Consider the following 20097-nt stretch of genomic DNA (forward strand, 5'->3'; position numbering starts at 1 on the left):
TAACCAAGATTCCTTTATAAAATGAAAATGGACATAATTTTTTTTTGTTGAAGAGAAAATGGGCATAGTTAGACACTATTGTACAAGAATTATCTAAATTTTTTTTCAGTAAATACATGTGGTAGGCCTCAGAGTACTTTTAGAAAAATACTTGATAGTAACTAGTCCAAGGAAAAGGTGATGTACGTTTCCACAATGAAAATGAAACATGATGGTATATTGTTTTGGCAAAAAATGGTATATACTTTGTAAAAAAAGTCATTTAGTATAAATGCCCTATTGATTTTAAGGTTGTGTTGGTTATTCATTTTTCTTCATATGATGTCATGTTCTTGCTGGTCCCATCCACTTACAAATCTTGAATTTTCTTGACTTGTAGTTGTTGGATTTGAGTATCTTTTGTTGTTAAACCTTATACAACCAACAATTCCTAATTGTACTCCTAACTTTTTTTTTTTTGTTGAAAATATATATATATACGAGAGTGTAATCTGTGCCCGTGTATATTTTTTATTTTTTTTCTATGGGAGTAGAGTTTTGGATCTATATATGTTCTTTGGGTGATATATATCATAAAAATCGAATCATTCACCATGATAAATTTTCAATTTTTTTTTTGTTGATAGTTCTAAAAGAATAAAATTTTAAATGTCACATACTGGCCCTTAGTATTTGAATTACATGTTGAGTTAGTTCACCATCTATCATTTTTGAGGTAGGGTTTGACTAATTAGTCATAATCTGATGGTGATTAAGATTGAACCAAAAAAAGGAATTCTTTTAATGGGTTTTCAAATCAAATAAAAATTGACAACTCTTTTCCTAAGGTAACTAAAACCCTAACTAATATTATTGCCCTTTTATGGGTTATTCTTCTCCTCTTTTGACCACCCTTTTTTCATTAGTCATTAAAGTACAAATTAATGTCACCTAATTAAATTCTAATATAGAAAAGAAAAATAGTTTGAGAAGAGTTAAAAATACTCTTCCTTTTAAACTTAATTTAGATTTACTTTGTCTAAAGTGTCTACAAATATTTAGGAAACATATTATAGTGTGATGTAGATGCTTAAATGCTTTGACAGACAAATTTATGTATTTGAATGACGGATACAAGAGTTAAGGCAGGAGCGTGAAAGTGCAAAAATTAAAATTGTTGATGTCAAAATCCTGTAAAATTCGTAAAGTTTATGTAAAATAGAGTTCTGATCTAGATCCTTAATTTCGAGTTTTGAGCAGAAATCTGTGAGATTGACATTTTGTTTCTTTAGAAGTTCTTTTAATTACAAGTTGTTTAGTAATGGGTTAACACTAAGAGATTCTTCTACACATGATTATGACTCTAATATGAATAAATATACCGTTTTACATTAAGTACAATGTAAATTTGTAGTTGTAGTTGTTTAGCCTAGTGTAGTTGTTTAGCCTATTACACAAAACAATAGGGTAAGAATTTTATAGTAAAATTCTGGTAAGAAATGTGGTGGTAATAGAATGTTTAAGAGAAGAATCTTATATATATATATATACTAGGTTCCCTCCCCGTCCTACGGACGGGGAAGATCCCTCTTGGCTAACGCCTTCGAGGAGAAGAAAATAAATTTAAATCACAACATAAATAAGATAAAATTACAGGGGAGAGTGATGACCGTGTGTTTGAAGAGTAGAGAGGGAGAACCGTATTTATACAATTTTGAACTGACTTAGAAGTCTAACCGAATCACTAAGGGGGGGGGGGGGGGGGGGGGGTAGTGGAGCAAGACTTTCGCGGACTCTCAAGAGTCCGCGAAAGTCTGAGGCATTCAAATCCAGACATTTGAGAGTCCACGAAAGTCTGAGGCATTCAAATCCAGACATTTGAGAGTCTATGAAAGTCCGAGGCATTCGATTGTAGACAAAATATGTCCCAGACTTTGGTGGACTTCATAGTTTGATGAATTTGTGAAGGATTTGGGACAAATTTGGAAGCCAAAATGTCTTTCAAAAAACAAGAGACATTTGAAGTCCATCATGTGATCAAAAAACAATAATAATATTAAAATAATAAATGTCCATCAATGTCCACAAATATTCACAGATGTTTACGAAAGTCGAAAAATATATTTTTGAAATGTTAGTATAAATATAGTAGTGGAGCAAGACTTTCGCGGACTCTCAAGAGTCCGCGAAAGTCTGAGGCATTCAAATCCAGACATTTGAGAGTCCACGAAAGTCTGAGGCATTCAAATCCAGACATTTGAGAGTCTATGAAAGTCCGAGGCATTCGATTGTAGACAAAATATGTCCCAGACTTTGGTGGACTTCATAGTTTGATGAATTTGTGAAGGATTTGGGACAAATTTGGAAGCCAAAATGTCTTTCAAAAAACAAGAGACATTTGAAGTCCATCATGTGATCAAAAAACAATAATAATATTAAAATAATAAATGTCTACCAAATGTCCATCAATGTCCACAAATATTCACAGATGTTTACGAAAGTCGAAAAATATATTTTTGAAATGTTAGTATAAATATATTATTTCATGTGATTAAACAATAATAATAATATTAAAATAATAAATGTCTACCAAATGTCCATCAATGTCCACAAATATTCACAGATGTCTACGAAAGTCGAAAAATATATTTTTGAAATGTTAGTATAAACATATTATTTCATGTGATTAAACAATAATAATAATATTAAAATAGTAAATGTCTACCAAATGTCCATCAATGTCCACAAATATTCACAGATGTCTACGAAAGTCGAAAAATATATTTTTGAAATGTTAGTATAAACATATTATTTCATGTGATTAAACAATAATAATAATATTAAAATAGTAAATGTCTACCAAATGTCCATCAATGTCCATCAATGTCCACAATATTTACAGATGTCTACGAAAGTCGAAAAATATATTTTTGAAATGTTAGTATAAATATATTATTTCATGTAATTAAAAAATAATAATAATATTAAAATAATAAATATCTACCAAATGTCCATCAATGTCCACAAATATTCACAGATGTTTACGAAAGTCGAAAAATATATTTTTGAAATGTTAGTATTAATATATTATTTCATGTGATTAAATAATAATAATAATATTAAAATAATAAATGTCTACCAAATGTCCATCAATGTCCACAAATATTCACAGATGTCTACAAAAGTCGAAAAATATATTTTTGATTAGCACAAATATAATATGCATTACACATTTTGTCAATGGACTCAAGATCTTAAAATGTCCCCAGGACATTTTGTCTATGGATCAAATGTCTTGAAATGTCTATAAAGACATTTTGTCTACAAACTCTCAATGTCTTGAAAATGTCTATGAACACATGTTGTCTATAATAACTCATCCGAAATGTCTTGAAATGTCTACGGGACATTTTGTCTATGAAAGTCTGTGAAAGTCCCGCTCCACTACCCCCCCCCCCCCCCCCCCCCCAAAATTAAGGGAAAAGTGGATGTGCAATCGTGAGTGAGAAGATGCCTGAGATATAGTTATTTTAGGGAGATTGTAACCGAATATTCAAAATAATCAATTGTTTACACTAATATCCTTATTTTTTAAGTCAAATTACACCAAAAAGGATTTTATATCAGTCGTTCGATCTAATCAAAGGTAAATCTCTAAAATAAAATGGATGGCCAGACTTATCCCCTGGATAACTGACTGATCTGTTTTAATATAATACTAGGTTCCCTCCCCGTCCTACGGACGGGGAAGATCCCTCTTGGCTAACGCCTTTGAGGAGGAGAAATAAATTTAGATTACAACATAATTACATTAACAAAAAGATAACTGTGTGTTTAAGGAGGAGAGAGAGAGAAACCGTGTGTTTGTTTAAAGAGGAGAGAGAGAGAAACAGTGTGTTTAAAGAAGAGGGAGGGAAAACTGTATTTATGGAAGAAATATAACTAACAGAAAAGATTTGATAAAAAAAATTTGGGAGATTTAATTTTGAGTAAAATTAGGAAGATATGGGAGAGAGGTTAGTTATTTAGATCTCTCCCACGATTTTCTACTGTAAAGTTGGATGTAATTCGTGGGAGAAAAAAAAAATAGGGAGAGAAATATGTGGGTAGTTATTTTAACCAATTTTGACTGATTTACATAGATACCCTTCTTTTTTTAGTGTATTTACATAAAAAGATTTTATATTATCCGTCAGATGTGTTCCCAACCAAATCTCTAAAATAAAATGGACGGCCAGACTTATCTCCTGGATAACCGACTGAGCTGTTTTAATATAATAGATATATATATAGAGAGAGAGAGAGTTTTGCACAAATCATTATATCTTCTTTGCCTTTTTACATGAAGATGAGTGGAGTATAGTGATAGAGTCCTATAAGTGAATAAAAAGCTTTCTTCCTCTAAAAGGGTAACAAATAAAGGGTAGAAAGAGAAAAAACACATAACCCTCACCCCACTAGTTGGTGAGAAGTCAATATTACAAAGCTTGCCGACAGGAAATCCTGTCTCTCTATCAAAATTAGTGAGTAATAGTAGTAGTAATAGTTGATCTAACCCTAAGAAAAAAACTCAAGTAAAAGAAATCAACCATGAATCCCTAGCGGTTTAGACGGGCAGACATGATCTAGAGATAAAAATATCTATAAATTATGTTCGCCCACCTAATTAAGTTGATCGGGATTTTATCAATTACTTAGGGTGGGTTCGGTGAGAATAGTTCTACGTGGGAGAAAGACGATCTGACAACCAAAAATATAATGTGTACATCTTCTTTACTCATTCCCAATAGGTTTAAGTTGGATTACCACAAACTTAACAAGGTGCCAGAGCTAGACCTACACGTGATAGACTTAAAAGTCACATGTGATCTACGCCACTCAAAGAAAAAAAACATGTGTTAGACTTAAAAATCGTCATACGCGAGGGAATGTGTGAAAATAGTCTCACTTAAAAGAAAGACCATTTTAATTGAATACCTTCTTACTTTTGTTCTATTCATTTACTTGTTTAGGTGGGTGAAGTGAATTTGAAAACCATCAATGTGACACTCATTAGGGGATAGAGAATTAAGATAGAGAGAGAACCCAAGTATACTTGGGTTTGGGATGATAAAAGGAAATGATGAATTCTTGAAATATCTACTTACTATATATACAAAGATGAAAGACCTTGAAACACTGTTTTCTTTCTTTTCTTTTTTAAGGTGATGATGATATATGAAGTGACCTTGTCATGAAAGTAAATTCTTCGCTGAAAATCTTCTTTCATTTTCTATCATCTTCTTCAATCTATCATTTCTATTTTCATTTCATACATAATTAGAGAAATTGATGTTAGTATTTTTAATACTAATGACTAACGTGGACTAATATTTGTATTAATTACATAATACATGTTATTTCACTTAAGGGTCCCAAAAGGTGATCTAATCAATTTATACATTATGGACCATAAAATATCAGTTTGAAGTGTGGGGAGCGTATTAGCAATATGTCATGTGTAGAGCCCTCAAAAGTAATTATCAAAGAATAATAGGCTCTTTAATAATTACTTCTGTAACTGCTAGTAACTACCTAGGCAGTTCCCATATTATTCAGGGCAAATCCCTAAACCAGAGATGTGAGATTTTTTTTCCCAACTCCCATTTTTGAGAAATCAGAAACAGCGTCCATTCTCAAGGTTTAGAAGATTTTGTCCAAATCTTAAGGGTGACACGGAAATCTACTGTATCTTTAAGCTATGGATTCGAGTAAGTACCTAAAACCTCCTCATCTCTATAATTCATCAAATAGAGATCTTGGTTTAATTTCATTACTTGTGTTTTGTTATTTTTATGCATAAGTAATGAATTTTCCATCAATTGAAACATCCATGATATTTATCCTAGTATCCTAGCTAGGTTCCACCATGCACTACTACAAGATTCTAATGGTGCAGCATCTACAAAGTTTGAGGTAAAACCTGCAAACATTACCATGATATATAATGAAGTAGAAGTAATTTTCTATGAACTTTTTCCCGAGACAGCTAGCAATACTTTCCTGCAGTTTCTCTACTCAGTTTACATTTAAAATGGAGACAACTCAATATAGATTCCATTGTTTAACCATGAAATGAAAAGTGAAAGGAGAAACCTAGAAGAGATTATAAGTTTGTTTAAAGGAGAAGAAACCCAAGATATGATAGCACAAATGGGGTCCCTTGAAGCTCTCACTTTTCTTGACCCCAAGACAGCTAAAGAACACGAAAGACGTCCACTGCTTTCTCTGTGGGTCTCCACTCTAACAAGACAGAAACCGAAGAACAAAAACACGAGGTTAAAAGAGTCTTCGGCTTAATCCTCGGCTACCAAATTGGTTCATGGGCACTTCCGAGGTGACCCACAAGAGTGACTTAGGTCCCGATGACTATCCACCTAACGAACCAACTCAGAACAAAATTTACTTATAGCAAAAAGATACACCTATAATAACTTCGAAAATCCTCAATGGGTAACTCTTCCTTTTCTAAATCACTAAAAATAGTTCCTATAATAACCAGGTCTCTCTTATGGTGGTGTCTCTGTTTACCATTATCTTTGTCCCTTGCTCGTGTCACCAAAGAGATATATTTTTTCTATCGGATCTTCAGTTTGAAACTAATGGTTTCGTCATCATTTCTAAAACTATTCTCTCTGAGATCAAGTTTACTAGATTGACAAATTCTACGCTCTTCTTTGTACTAAATCAAGATAAAGAAACCTAACTATCAAAAGTCTGAAACAAACAAGAACCTAAGTTTTCGATTCTATTTGAAGTTGTACAAAAATTACATGTTATTATCGCCATCTAACTTTGCTAATATACAATAATTTATCAATAATTATTTCTAGATTAACAAGCTCATTAGTTGATTCTTCATATTTTAAATGAGTAAAAGCAGCAAAGCAAAAGGCCAAGTATGAATCAAATCCTCTTCATAAACATAATTTATCCCAATACTCTAAGAAACAAAATGATACAACATTCTTCTTGTTCAACAAATCTTTTATCTTTATAAACAAGAAGAGTTGCTTTCTGCAAAACCCGAAATCACAATATCATGCCTAGGCAAGAGGCGACCGATTCATTCGAATCATACGGTAATATTACATGATTCTCAATCTCCTCTAATTTCCATCGTTTCCTCGCCCAAACACCAAAATCTTCTATCGATAAGTAAACAAGAACAAAGAAAGAAAATAGTAGAAAGAATTCAATAAATCCTACAATCTACAAGAGTAAAAAAATGTTACACTGGTGACGCATCAAGGAAGACCTTGTTGAGAACATCATCGTCGCCATTTGCCAAAGAGAAGAGCTCAGAGTCCTTATCTTCCTCGTTAGAGAAATCTCGCCTTTCAAGCTTGGCATGGGCAGCAATGAAGATAATTTTTTGAGCTTTTTCCGAACTAGCCCTGGAACCTCCTCCATTGGCACAAACCCACCTCAAGAATGAAAAATTGCACTTAAACCCACAAGAAGTTGCATTAAGGAAGATTAACCTCACGGCAACTTTCCCTAACGCTTTAAATTCGCTCAAACAAGTTTCCCACACAAGTCTACTACTTTGTGGGTTAGCAATTTTCATCTTTCCTGTCATGGGATCTCTCTGTTTGACCTGAACTGCTTGAGCATAGAGTGGGTCAAGCCCTTCTGACCTCCATTTCATTAACTCCATTAAAGCAATATGAGCTTCTTCTCTAGAGACTAGTCTGGTTATAAGCTTATCGACATCTTTCTCTTGCTCCGGAGTTAAGCACTTAAACGGTGGAAGATACTTTCCACTAGTATCCCTCATTAAGTAAAGAGGGTCTAGGATGAAAGCGGCCGACCAAGCTGGGTGGTAATTCTTCTTGAATCTTTTCTCAATCACATTGTCGACAGTTCCCTCGGCAATGTTGAACTTTCGGCACCAATCCTTAACTTTTGTTCTTAGTTCCTCCCAAAGAGGCAGACATCGACCAACTAGAGGCCTTTCGAGTTCAATCTCATGAGCCATTCCTTTAATTAACTTCATTAGAGAGTGAACAGCTTCTACTTCATTCCAAAACCCAATATCATTAATCATATCAGAAACTTCTCTAGCAATTGGATCTTCCACAAAAACTAACTTGTAAGAATCATCCAACACAATTACTTGAAGAACCCTAGCTGAACCCAATATGTCTTCTAACATTCCAAAAACAGAACAAAAATTCTTTGAAATTTCACACTCAGAAGAAGGCATTCTAATCAACTCAGCATGATCAAGTTCTTGCATTTGATATTTATGGAAACTATTTCTTACTTGAGGCTTGGCATTAACAAAATTTGCTAGTTTTAGACAACTATCAATCACAGTCTTGAATAAAGGAAGTTCTTTTGTGAAATCCTTAATTAAACTAATAAAACTCTGAAATTGACAAGAAAGATTTACCATCCAGTGATTTTGATTCTCCAAATTCCTCAATGCTTTACCCTTGAACTTATCAGAAACAATTCCCACACATCTTTTAGTCCCACTTCCACAAATTCCAGTAATAGTTTCCCTTAGAATTTCTTCTGCATATTTTGAAGGAACAGAACCAGTTGTGAAAACTGCTTTTCTGAAAACACTAGTACCATTTGGAAGATTAACACTCAAATTTACCAATTTTTCACAACTACCCAGACTAAAATTCTTTGATTTCCAACCATCAGAAGCAATTTGGAAGAACAAAGCATCACCAATTCTTGCTTCTGATTCAGTTTTGACTTCATGAAACTTAGCATCTAAACGTGAACCAGCAAAATCTTTCCATGAAATTGAAGGTAAACCAAGTTGATTAAGAAAAGCTTTGAACTTTGGATTATCAAGACTTGAAAAAGAAACAGACCCACAAGATTCATAAAGCCAGTCAGAGAGAAGATTAAGAGCAGAATCAATCTGGGTTTTAGTCAGAGTTGGACAAGGTGAAGTTTTTGGACTTTTTAATCTCTTTACACTATCTTCCAACATAGCTAATGCACCTAAATCTTCTTTCCCACCTGATAATATCAAATGGTTTGGTTGAGAAGAAGAAGTGATTAATGGTGGTGAAGAAACTGAAACTGAAACAGTGTTGTTATAAGAAATTTCAGAACAGAATCTAGGATCAATCATGGTGAGTGGTGGAGCAGCCTGGTAAGAGGAAGAAGAACAACCATCTCCACCACCAATAACACCACGGTTCCTATCAGAAGAAGCCCTTTTTCGAGTATGATTTTGAGAAGAAGGAAGAGAGGGAAGAGGAGGAGGAGAAGGTAAAGATGAAATTGGAGAAATGGAAGATATGGGTTTTGGTAGTGAATGAAAATTAGGACAAGTTCCTCTTTTGAGATGTTCAGAAGCTGTTCTTGATGGATTTGAAGCTGAAAAAACAGCATCACAAAGTGAACATCTAAGTTTAACAGCTTTTGGTAAACCAGTATCAGAATTATGAACAAGTATTGGTTCAAGATGATTCCAATACCAAGCTCCTTTTCCTTTAATGGCTTTATTTCTAACTGCTACTAGTCCTTCATACCTTTTATGAACAGATTTTACAGTTAAATCATCACCTGAGACTTGAACCGAAGTTTCAGTATTTCCAGTAGCCGCCATTGTTGATGAAACCAGTAAAGAAAAACAAGTAGAAGGAGTTGATGATGAAGCAGAAGAAGATGGACTTGGGTTTTCTGGGGTGTTGAGTTTTTCGCCTAAAGTCACAGTTTCATCGGTTCGACGGCTCTTTCCTTGCATTTAGCCGGAAAAAGCCGCCGCCGGTAGCTGAAAATCTACCTCTCGCCGGCTTTCCATGCCCGAAACCGACGATCGAGAAATAAAAATTAAAACTTGGGTTTTGTTTTTTAGCTTTTGTTTTTGATGTTTTTGGAATTGTTTAGTTGAAGAGCAGAGAGAGTGAGAAAACCAGAAGAGAGAGAGAGGAAATTTTTTTTTTTTTTAGAGTGAGAAAGATAGAGAGAGTGAAAGATAAAGAAAGCTACTCGCTTAGAAAAAGAAGAAGAAAAGAAACACTTTCACTTGGGGAGACAAAAAAAATAGGACTCATTTTTGTTAACTTTCTCTCTCTATTTCCTCTCTTCTTCTCCCACACACATAAACACACACTTTCTCTCTCTATACTCTCTCATATGTTGTGTGTTAATTGTTGTTGTTGGTGTTATTGGTTCAGTTTCTCTAATAGTTTGTTTTCTTTCTACAGTTTCATTCAAGGCCCTTTTGTTTTCTTCTTTCCATCACTTTTTAGAGGAAGATATTAAAATTTTCTAACCAATTGTGCCTTGTGGTTCATGTGGGTTGTCATAAGGTGAACATAAAAAGGGCAACCTAGGAATTTAATGAATTGTACTCTAAGTTTTTTAAAATAGTTTTTTCTTCTATTTAGTCTTTGTTCATAGATGACCCATGAAAAAAAATGCCTTGAAAAGCTTATCAAGGCATGTACATTGACATGGCTCTGTCTATATAACCTCAAGAGTAGGTGAAATTTGAAGAGCAAATCAAAATATAAAAATGAATATGAGATGTGTACAATTTTCATCCTTTTTATTTGTTTTGAGTGGATATTGGAGTTTTATTTCTTTTGATAGAAATATTGGAGTTTTATAGGCAATCACTAATTTCAATATCATTACTTACTTTGAATTTATAATTTATGCAATATTGTAATCATCACATATAATTTCATAAATACATTTGATAGAAATTTCTATTTTATATTGCACTATATGTAAAAAGAAATGTTGGTTATTTAGGTTCATGTCTTCCAAACTAGTTAAATTTCAGTGAGCCGGCTAGAACTACTTGGATTGTAAAAAAAATTGAAAAAAAATAATCAAAGAGATCCCCAAGTAACCTAGGGCTAGGGGTAAGAGAGTAAAGATGGTAGGGGGCAAAATTGCAAAGATGGGGAGAAGGGAAAGTTAAAAAAGGACAAGATTTATTTAGGGGTAATCTTTGTTTTTAACCCAAAATTTTATTAAGTTGTATTTTTCCCCCTAATCTTCATCTTCCCCTCTCCTCCCACTATAACTTCCGACTACCACCACTATTCCGACCACGTACCGATCACCACTTCCACCTCCTAACCCTTTCTCTTGTTCAGTTTGTGTTTGGATTAGCAAAACAATCACCCTCTCTTGTTGATGTTGTGGGAAATCTTGTTGAATTTTGGATGTTCTGGGAAGCCTAACCAAACCTGAAATGGGAGTCAAGTCAGACACTTACCTTCGCTAAAGAGATTTTTCTAGGGTTTCACATAAACCATCTCTTCTGAGTAATTATCAAGGAAAAGAAGAAGAAGCAGTTATGTTGGTTAAAAAGAAAATAAAGTTATGCTCTTTTGGATGATGATGATGACCGCTAGGACTATGAGAATGACGGGTTTTGTTGTAATCATCATCAAATTTCTTCCCACAGTACCAAAGTGACTTCCTACAAAAAAAAACATTTTAGAAAGAAGATTTAGATTCAAGAAGATGATGACGAGAAATTGCTGAATCAGAAAAGGAAGACGATTTTGCCAGCCCTTAAGTGAAGTTTCTAGGCAAGAATAAAGAGAAGGAAGAACAAGAAATCAGAGGAAATCAGGGATGATAAAGAAGGTGAGCAATATCTATTTGAGGTCTTAATCTGACAGAAAAAGAGTAACATTAGTCGTTGAAGTTATTTGATTATCTGATTATTTAGAGATCAATCTGAAGAAAAACTGCAGTTTGTTCCAGTAATGGTCTCATATCAAACTAGAACCTATCGAAATCTGATTGTTGATGTAGTACTTAATTTAATTACATTGCAAATCTATTTGTTTCTTGAAAAATTATTTGTTTGTCTCTGTAAATCTTCACCATTAACAGGAAAGGGAGATATAGAGAGAGAACAAGCAAGAGAGAGAAAAGGAGCAGAAGAGAGGAGATGGAGAATGGGGTACAAAAAGTAAAGAGATAATTTTTTGGATTCAAAATGAAACTCTCTTTATTCCCCTGGGACTTTTCTTTTTTCCCCAAAACCGCGGCCTAAAAAACAGTTTTGGCTTATTAATAATGTTGATGAGAAATGAAATTTCTAGTTAAGGGATTAATTGGGTCAATCATGTTAAAGAATGACAGCTAAGGGATTTATTTTCTACTTGTTTAGTTCAATGAATTTTTAGATAGGTGTAAGAGTGAAATCATTAAGCACTATATTATAGGTAACTCAACATACATAATTACTACTTTGACACAATTTTGTTGTTGATACACTAGTTAGTTCATTGTTAGATGGTGACATTTACCCGAGATGAGTATTTTCAAATATCAAAAATCTTAGAGTTAATTCCTATATGGCCCCCTACTTTGTGACCAGCTTCCTTTATGACCCCCTTTTTTTCGTAAATTCAAATATGGCCCCCTATTTTGAGGTAAATGTCCTGATTACCCTTCTCATTAATATTTTTTCAACATAAAAGAAAAAAAAAAAAATTGAATTCCACCTCACTTCCTACTCCCCCACACATATCTCTCCACATCATCTCTCTCTCTCTCTCCATCTCACCTCTCTCTCCAACTCACCTCTCTCTCTCTCCAACTCATCTCTCTCTCTAACTCACCTCTCTCTCCCTCTCTCTAACTCACCTCTCTCTCTCTCTCTCTCCAAGTCACTCCTTCTTCTCCGACCAAGGTCGCCGGATTTTCCGACCGGCGACCATAAAAAAAAAAAAAGAAATTTTTTTTTTTTTACTTCTTCTCTCTCTCTAGAAACTCCGGCGAAGGGGAAACCCCTTCGCCGGAGAAGGTCTGTTCTTGAACAGACCTTCGTGGTCTGTTCAAGAACAGACCATCGAGGTCTGCTCAAGAACAGACCTCGAACAGACCCCCGAGGTCTGTTCAAGAACAGACCCTCGAGGTCTGTTCGTGAACAGACCCTCGTGGTCTGTTCGTGAACAGATCTTGAAGGTCTGTTCTTGAACAGATCTTGAAGGTCTGTTCTTGAACAGATCTTGAAGGTCTGTTCTTGAACAGATCTTGAAGGTCTGTTCTTGAACAGACCTTCTCCGGCGAAGGGGTTTCCCCTTCGCCGGAGTTTCTAGAGAGAGAGAAGAAGTAAAAAAAAATTATTTTAAGGTCGTCGGCCGGAAAATTTTTCCGGCCGGCGACCTTGGTCGGAGAAGAAGGACTGACTTGGAGAGAGAGAGAGGTGAGTTGGAGAGAGATGAGTTGGAGAGAGAGAGAGAGAGGTGAGTTGGAGAGAGAGGTGACGTGGAGAGAGATGAGTGGTGGAGAAGGAAGTGAGGTGGAATTTAGGTTTTGTTTTTTATTTTATTTTGAAAATACATTAATCAGAGGGGTAGTAATGACATTTGTCTGAAAATAGGGGGTCATATTTGAATTTACGAAAAAAAGGGGGCCATAAAGGAAGCTGGTCACAAAGTAGGGGGCCATATAGGAATTAACTCAAAATCTTATGAAAAGATGTCTCTTTTCAAAATAGTTAGTGTGGAAGTGATGCGGAAACAATGTATTGATGGATTTATTGGTACTGAATTCTAGAGGTCGGTTGATCGGCCTCACATATCTGAGCCGAAGTCTGCAGCCACATGGAATACTCAAAACCCAAATTAGATCCAATACACAGTATCTATGTGCCAGAGTGATTCTTGATGCATGCTGCCTTTCTTCTTTTTACAAATCACTATATGTAAAAAGAAATGTTGGTTATTTAGGTTCATGTCTTCCAAACTAGTTAAATTTCAGTGAGCTAGCTAGAACTACTTGGATTGTAAAAAAAATTGAAAAAAAAATAATCAAAGAGATCCCAAAGTAACCTAGGGCCAGGGGTAAGAGAGTAAAGATTGTTGGGGGCAAAATTGCAAAGATGGGGAGAAGGGAAAGTAAAAAAAGGCCAAGATTGATGTAGGGGTAATCTTTGTTTTTAACTCAAAATTTATTAAGTTGTATTTTTCCCTCTAATCTTCATCTTCCCCTCTCCCCCCCACTATAACTTCCGACTACCACCACTATTCCGGCCAGGTACTGATCACCACTGCCACCTCCTAACCCTTTCTCTTGATCAGTTTGTGATTGGATTAGCAAAACAATCATCCTCTCTTGTTGATGTTGTGGGAAATCTTGTTGAACTTTGGATGTTCTGGGAACCTTAACCAAACCTAAAATGGGAGTCAAGTTAGACACTTACCTTCGCTAAAGAGATTTTTCTAGGGTTTCACATAAACCATCTCTTCTGAGTAATTATCGAGGAAAAGAAAAAGAAGCAGTTATGTTGGTTAAAAAGAAAATAAAGTTATGCTCTTTTGGATGATGATGACCGATAAAACTATGAGAATGATGGGTTTTGTTGTAATCATCATCAAATTTCTTCCCACAGTACCAAAGTGACTTCCTACAAAAAAAAAACATCTTAGAAAGAAGATTTAGATTCAAGAAGATGATGACGAGAAATTGCTGAACCAGAAAAGGAAGACGATTTTGCCGACGTACTTTACAACCCTTAAGTGAAGTTTGTAGGCAAGAATAAAGAGAAGGAAGAACAAGAAATCAGAGGAAATCAGAGATGATAAAGAAGGTGAGCAATATCTATTTGAGGTCTTAATCTGACAGAAGAAGAGTAACATTAGTTGTTGAAGTTATTTGATTATCTGATTATTTAGTGATCAATCTAAAGAAAAACTGCAGTTTGTTCCAGTAATGGTCTCATATCAAACTAGAATCTATCGTCAATATGAAATCTGATTGTTGATGTAGTACTTAATTTACATAGCAAATCTATTTGTTTCTTGAAAAATTATTTGTTTGTCTCTGTAAATCTTCACCATTAACAGGAAAGAGAGATATAGAGAGAGAACAAGCAAGAGAGAGAGAAGGAGCAGAAGAGAGGAAATGGAGAAAGAATGGGGTACAAAAAGCAAAGAGATAATTTTTTGGATTCAAAATGAAACTCTCTTTATTCCCCTGAGACTTTTCTTTATTCTCCAAAGCCGCGGCCTAAAAAACAGTTTTGGCTTATTAATAATGTTGATGAGAAATGAAATTTCTAGTTAAGGGATTAATTGGGTCAATCATGTCAAAGAATGACAGCTAAGGGATTTATTTTCTACTTGTTTAGTTCAATGAATTTTTAGATAGGTGTAAGAGTGAAATCATTTAGCACACTATATTATAGGTAACTCAACATACATAATTACTACTTTGACACAATTTTGTTGTTGACACACTAGTTAGTTCATTGTTAGATGGTGACATTTATCCGAGATGAGTATTTTCAAATATCAAAAATCTTATGAAAAGATGTCTTTTTTCAAAATAGTTAGTGTGGAGGTGATGCGAAAACAATGTATTGATGGATTTATTGGTACTGAATTCCAGAGGTCGGTTGATCTAGGGTCGGGAAGGTTGATCGGCCTCACATATCTCAGCGAAGTCTGCAGCCACATGGAATACTCAAAACCCAAATTAGATCCAATACACAATATCTATGTGCCAGAGTGAATCTTGATGCATGCTGCCTTTCTTCTTTTTACAGTACAAATCACTAATCTAGTTTTTGGATAATTGCCCATAATCTCTTTAAACCAATTTTCATAGTAATCAAAGTTTAAGGGTGTTTATATTTTCGAGAGAGCAAATTTAGTAGGAGTACTAATTACAGTTGTTTCCCAAGTTCCCAACACTTCAAAAAAAGTGACACTATCTAGTTGTGCAGATTAATGTTCTTGGGTTTGAAAAATATAGTTTGGCCCAAGTAGCTACTCAATATATCCCGTTAGATAAAGCCCATAATTGATTGAAGAATTTTAGGCACTCATGGTTTTGCTATAGGCAGGTGAAATCATTCAACTGAAATTTTGGTTGGAGTTAAAAAAGATGATTTGGGGGCGTTCCGGGAATCGAACTCGGGACCTCTCGCACCCGAAGCGAGAATCATACCACTAGACCAAACGCCCGTTAGTGCTGAGAAGTAGAACTATATATTATTTTACCGAACTTCACAAATGTTAGTTTGTTATTATTACACATATCTTGAAATCGGGAACCAAATAATCTATGGGAAAATTTATCTCAAATAATTTAATTCTTGAAACTTTGTTGAAATTATTAGTATTGACATTATGGGGTTGCTTTCATTTTGTGGATCTAAAATAGTTGTAAAGAAAAAGTATATAATATTGATAAAGAGAGAGATGTTTACCATCTTAACTAATCCAACACATGATACACATTTTCAACAAAAAACACATGATACAAACCATACCAATTACTTCACTAAGATGAAGAAAGACGGTATTAGACTAGCCAAATATATAAAGTCACAAACAAAAGACAAAAAAGATGATACACAAAAAAATACCTTAAGAAACACAGAGATAATATAAAAATAATGAATCGGGGCATTCCGAGAATCGAACTCGGGACCTCTCGCACCCAAAGCGAGAATCATACCACTAGACCAAATGCCCGTTTGATATTCAATAGAAGAACCACAAATCTAAATACGTGCAATAAAGAGGAATAAGATGCGAAAGAAAAACCAAATAAGGAATAAAGATATTAGACGGCAATACTAGACGCCCAAAGACTGGAATAGTTTCAGTTTCCAAACAAAAGACTGGGTCAGTTCAATATATCCCCGTGAGCGAAAGCTTATTATAAATCTTGAAGTGGCAAGGCCGCCGGTTCCTATCCGGCACCCACCCTTTATTATTTTATTTAGATGTTGGACCAAGGGAAGCTCATGTACGATAGCCCAATTAACTAGATAGAGAAGGAGTCAAATCCCCTGTGAACCTGAAATCCACTCGCAATCGCTCTTTTGAGTGGAGAGGAATTATTCCCTTCAGAAGGAAACCCTCCTCAGTCCTTCATTGGCCATACTAGCACTGAAAGATGGTGGTTGTCTCCTGCTTAGTCTGCTTGCTGCTTGCTGATGGGACTTGGGAGAGTAACTCCAATGATTCTTCTATCTATGTTTTCGGTAGAATGTCAGCATAATATATTTTCTGCAAACTACTTAATCAGGCACTTAGGATATTAAATTACCAGTTCTATATTGAACTGTTATCTATAGGAATGAAATGAATCAAATGGGTCTGATCCGTATCTCTTTTTTTCTTTTCAGGGTTATGGTGAAACTACTATTTGAAGTAATGTGTTCAGAGACAAAATGCAAGACTCCGATGCCCTCCGAGAACAACTTTAACATATAAACTCTGAAATGATAGACACGCACCTAAAACTATTTCAAGAGTTATATATCTTCATCTAAGTAGATGAAAAGGGTTTCGGGCTTTCGCAGCAGGATTGGAACTCATGACCTCATTTCCAAACCGGTGAACCGCAAAGACAGGAAAGCTCTGCATATTCCAGACAAATTTGTTTCCAATAATCAAACTCGGCTACTATGACATAAAACAGAATCAACAGATAATAGATAAAATGGATTGGTACCACTAGCAGAGATGCCCAACTAACGTAGAATACATCATTATGTAATATCAATATATTAACCATATCAAATTCCAGTGCCTAGCTAGGTTTCAATGATACTCGGTGACAGTCACATAAGCTGATAAGCATCACTTTGATACTTGTCGAAATACATTCTGAGATTTCATTTTTGACATACTCTAAGGAGCTAGAAGCCTATTCTCATCTGCAGTAAATATATAGCTATTTTCCAAGACAAGTAGCCATGGATCAAATGGATTTAATAAAACTCGTGGTTTTTCTCAACGCGCCAATCGATTTATAACGGTTGATGTATTCAGATGAAAAATACAAAAGTCAGAAACACAGAAAGCGTTTAGTGGTGAGAGTTCATCTTACCAGTGGACCAAACCTCACCACTAGATCAAATGAGTAATTGGTATACAAAGCAAAACTGGATTACTATTGATCTATATTACAGCTCGGCCCAATCATTTGTCACACCTAAGTTAGAGACATATAATGCGTAAACCGCTACACGGACCCGAGACTCCTATAACTATATAGGGGAGATCTCATCCAACAAAGTGAAAATGTGTCAGAGACATAATGCGTGAACAGCTACATTAACCCCCGTGACTATATCGGGGAAATCTCATCGTAGAAGACGAAAAGTAAGGGGCATTCTGAGAATCGAAATTGAGTGAGACCTCTCACAACCAAAGTGGGAATCATACCACGACTAAATAGTATAAACAGCAGAACTACATCACTGTAATTAGTAATGGAGGTCAACCTTAGCATACCTAGTACAATTGACTAGTTAGTACAAGTCAAATAGTACTCTTAGTTGCATATCTCAAATCTTGACATTTCAGGATGCATATCCAAGGTGCTAAAATGACATTTACAGTTTCAGGACATACATAAAAAACAATATTTCCTAAAACATATGAATCAAATGCATCTTACCTGTTTCACATTTTTCAAGCAAAACATTCATATGCAAATTGCATATTAGTGAGACAGAAGGCATAAACTAATTTGAGTTCCAGTCTTGAATTCAAAGATAGAGAGCACATATATTTGCTAAACAAACTACATTGGTTGAGATCCCATGAGATGAACAACTAAGGTACTCACACACCCAAAGCGAGAATCGCACCACCTAACCAAATTCAATGGATCCTATTCAAGACTGGTCTTGTTAGTGGGTCCAATGCAAGAATCGTACAAGTACACAACTAGCCACTAGCCCAAATCACACTTGATGAATAAACCAGAACTAATAACAGTAGAACTAACATCGGTTTGTCACATGGAGAAAACACATTCTCAAACCTCGAAATTCACATAGTATTAGGAGCTATAAGTCTTTTCATAAGTCTGCATAAGTGTATACCTAAATCCCAAAAATAGTGATATCAATCAAATAGATCTAGCAAGACCCTGCTTTCTTTAGTAGTTTAGTGGACTAACAGGTTTTACATGAGTAATGCATTCAGATGCAAAATATAAAAGTCAAAAGCAGGCACAAACTGCTACAAGAATATCTCAAACTATATTGGTGGGATTTTATCTTACAAGATGAAAAAGTGAGGGGCATTCCGAGAATCGAACTCGGGACCTCTCGCACCCAAAGCGAGAATCATACCACTAGACCAAATGCCCAATTGGTATATACAGCAGAAGTACCTCAATGTAGTTAGTGGTAGAGGTCAACCATAGCATACCTACTAGGTTTGACTAGTTAATACTATAAGTTTATGATGCTTAATTGCATATTTTGAAATCTCAACATTTCACAGTGCATAAACAAGATAATAAAATCAGATTCACAGTCTCAGCACATGTATGAAATGCTTTTTCCTTAATGCGATGTCACCAATGGATCTGATTCATTCCTACTTCTCAAGAAGACATCCAGGTGCAAAATCTATATTCCAGAAGACAGAAAGCATGGACTGACTTGAATTCCAGTCTCGAATACGGTGGCAACGTTTAACCTTTTTGCTAGACAAAACTACGACAGGCGAGATCTCAGAAGACGAATAAGTTAGGACATGGGCACAAAGCAAGAAAAACACCACCTGACCAAGTTCTGTGGATCTGATCTATAATTGGTTTTGTTAGAGAGTTGGTTTATAATATTAGGATATTCAAATGAAAAATAGATAAGTCTAAGTAGATACATTAGCTCCTACAGTCCTAGATTGGTAGGATCTCATCCTAGAAGACAAAAAATTAAGGGGCATTCCGAGAATCGAACTCGGGACCTCTCGCACCCAAAGCGAGAATCATACCACTAGACCAAATGCCCAATTGGTATAGGTAACAAGATTGGTTCACTATTGTTCTAGTAAAGATCAACCATATCAAATACCACTGATTAGGTTCACATAAACAACAATCTGTCACTTGCAGAAAACATATACTCAGATCTCACATCCTTAACATAGTCGAAGAACCTAGGGGTTTATTCCCCAGTAGTCAATAAGTACATAACTGTTTTCGAAGAAAAAAAATCCAACTGGTCGAATGACGCTAGGTTTTTCTGGGTGAACCGATTGGTTTATAATGAGTGATGCATTCAGATGCAGACTATGGAAGTCGGAAAGTAAAATGCATGAAGTGTATACAAATACCTCACCGTACAAGTGAGATCTCATCATAAAA

At 35.1% G+C, this 20097-nt stretch overlaps 1 protein-coding gene and 4 non-coding genes across 5 annotated transcripts; all 5 read right to left on the reverse strand.

Annotated features, from left to right (window-relative positions):
- Nucleotides 1-6920: 6920 nt before the first annotated feature.
- On the reverse strand, nucleotides 6921-10221 carry LOC147535089 (uncharacterized). Its single transcript, XM_086646964.1, has one exon. The coding sequence runs from the start codon at nucleotides 9737-9739 to the stop codon at nucleotides 7250-7252; it is 2490 nt and encodes an 829-aa protein (XP_086503090.1). The 5' UTR covers nucleotides 9740-10221; the 3' UTR covers nucleotides 6921-7249.
- Nucleotides 10222-15869: 5648 nt separating this feature from the next.
- On the reverse strand, nucleotides 15870-15941 carry TRNAP-CGG (transfer RNA proline (anticodon CGG)). The gene has a single exon. It is a non-coding gene; the product is annotated as a tRNA-Pro (tRNA).
- Nucleotides 15942-16382: 441 nt separating this feature from the next.
- TRNAP-UGG (transfer RNA proline (anticodon UGG)) lies at nucleotides 16383-16454 on the reverse strand. The gene has a single exon. It is a non-coding gene; the product is annotated as a tRNA-Pro (tRNA).
- Nucleotides 16455-19020: 2566 nt separating this feature from the next.
- Nucleotides 19021-19092, reverse strand: TRNAP-UGG (transfer RNA proline (anticodon UGG)). Its single transcript has one exon. It is a non-coding gene; the product is annotated as a tRNA-Pro (tRNA).
- Nucleotides 19093-19669: 577 nt separating this feature from the next.
- Nucleotides 19670-19741, reverse strand: TRNAP-UGG (transfer RNA proline (anticodon UGG)). The gene has a single exon. It is a non-coding gene; the product is annotated as a tRNA-Pro (tRNA).
- Nucleotides 19742-20097: the final 356 nt, after the last annotated feature.

Source organism: Eschscholzia californica, unplaced genomic scaffold (genome assembly GCF_041429995.1).
Source record: "Eschscholzia californica isolate CP2 unplaced genomic scaffold, dmEscCali1.0.p SCAF_6, whole genome shotgun sequence".
Lineage (NCBI taxonomy): Eukaryota > Viridiplantae > Streptophyta > Magnoliopsida > Ranunculales > Papaveraceae > Eschscholzia > Eschscholzia californica.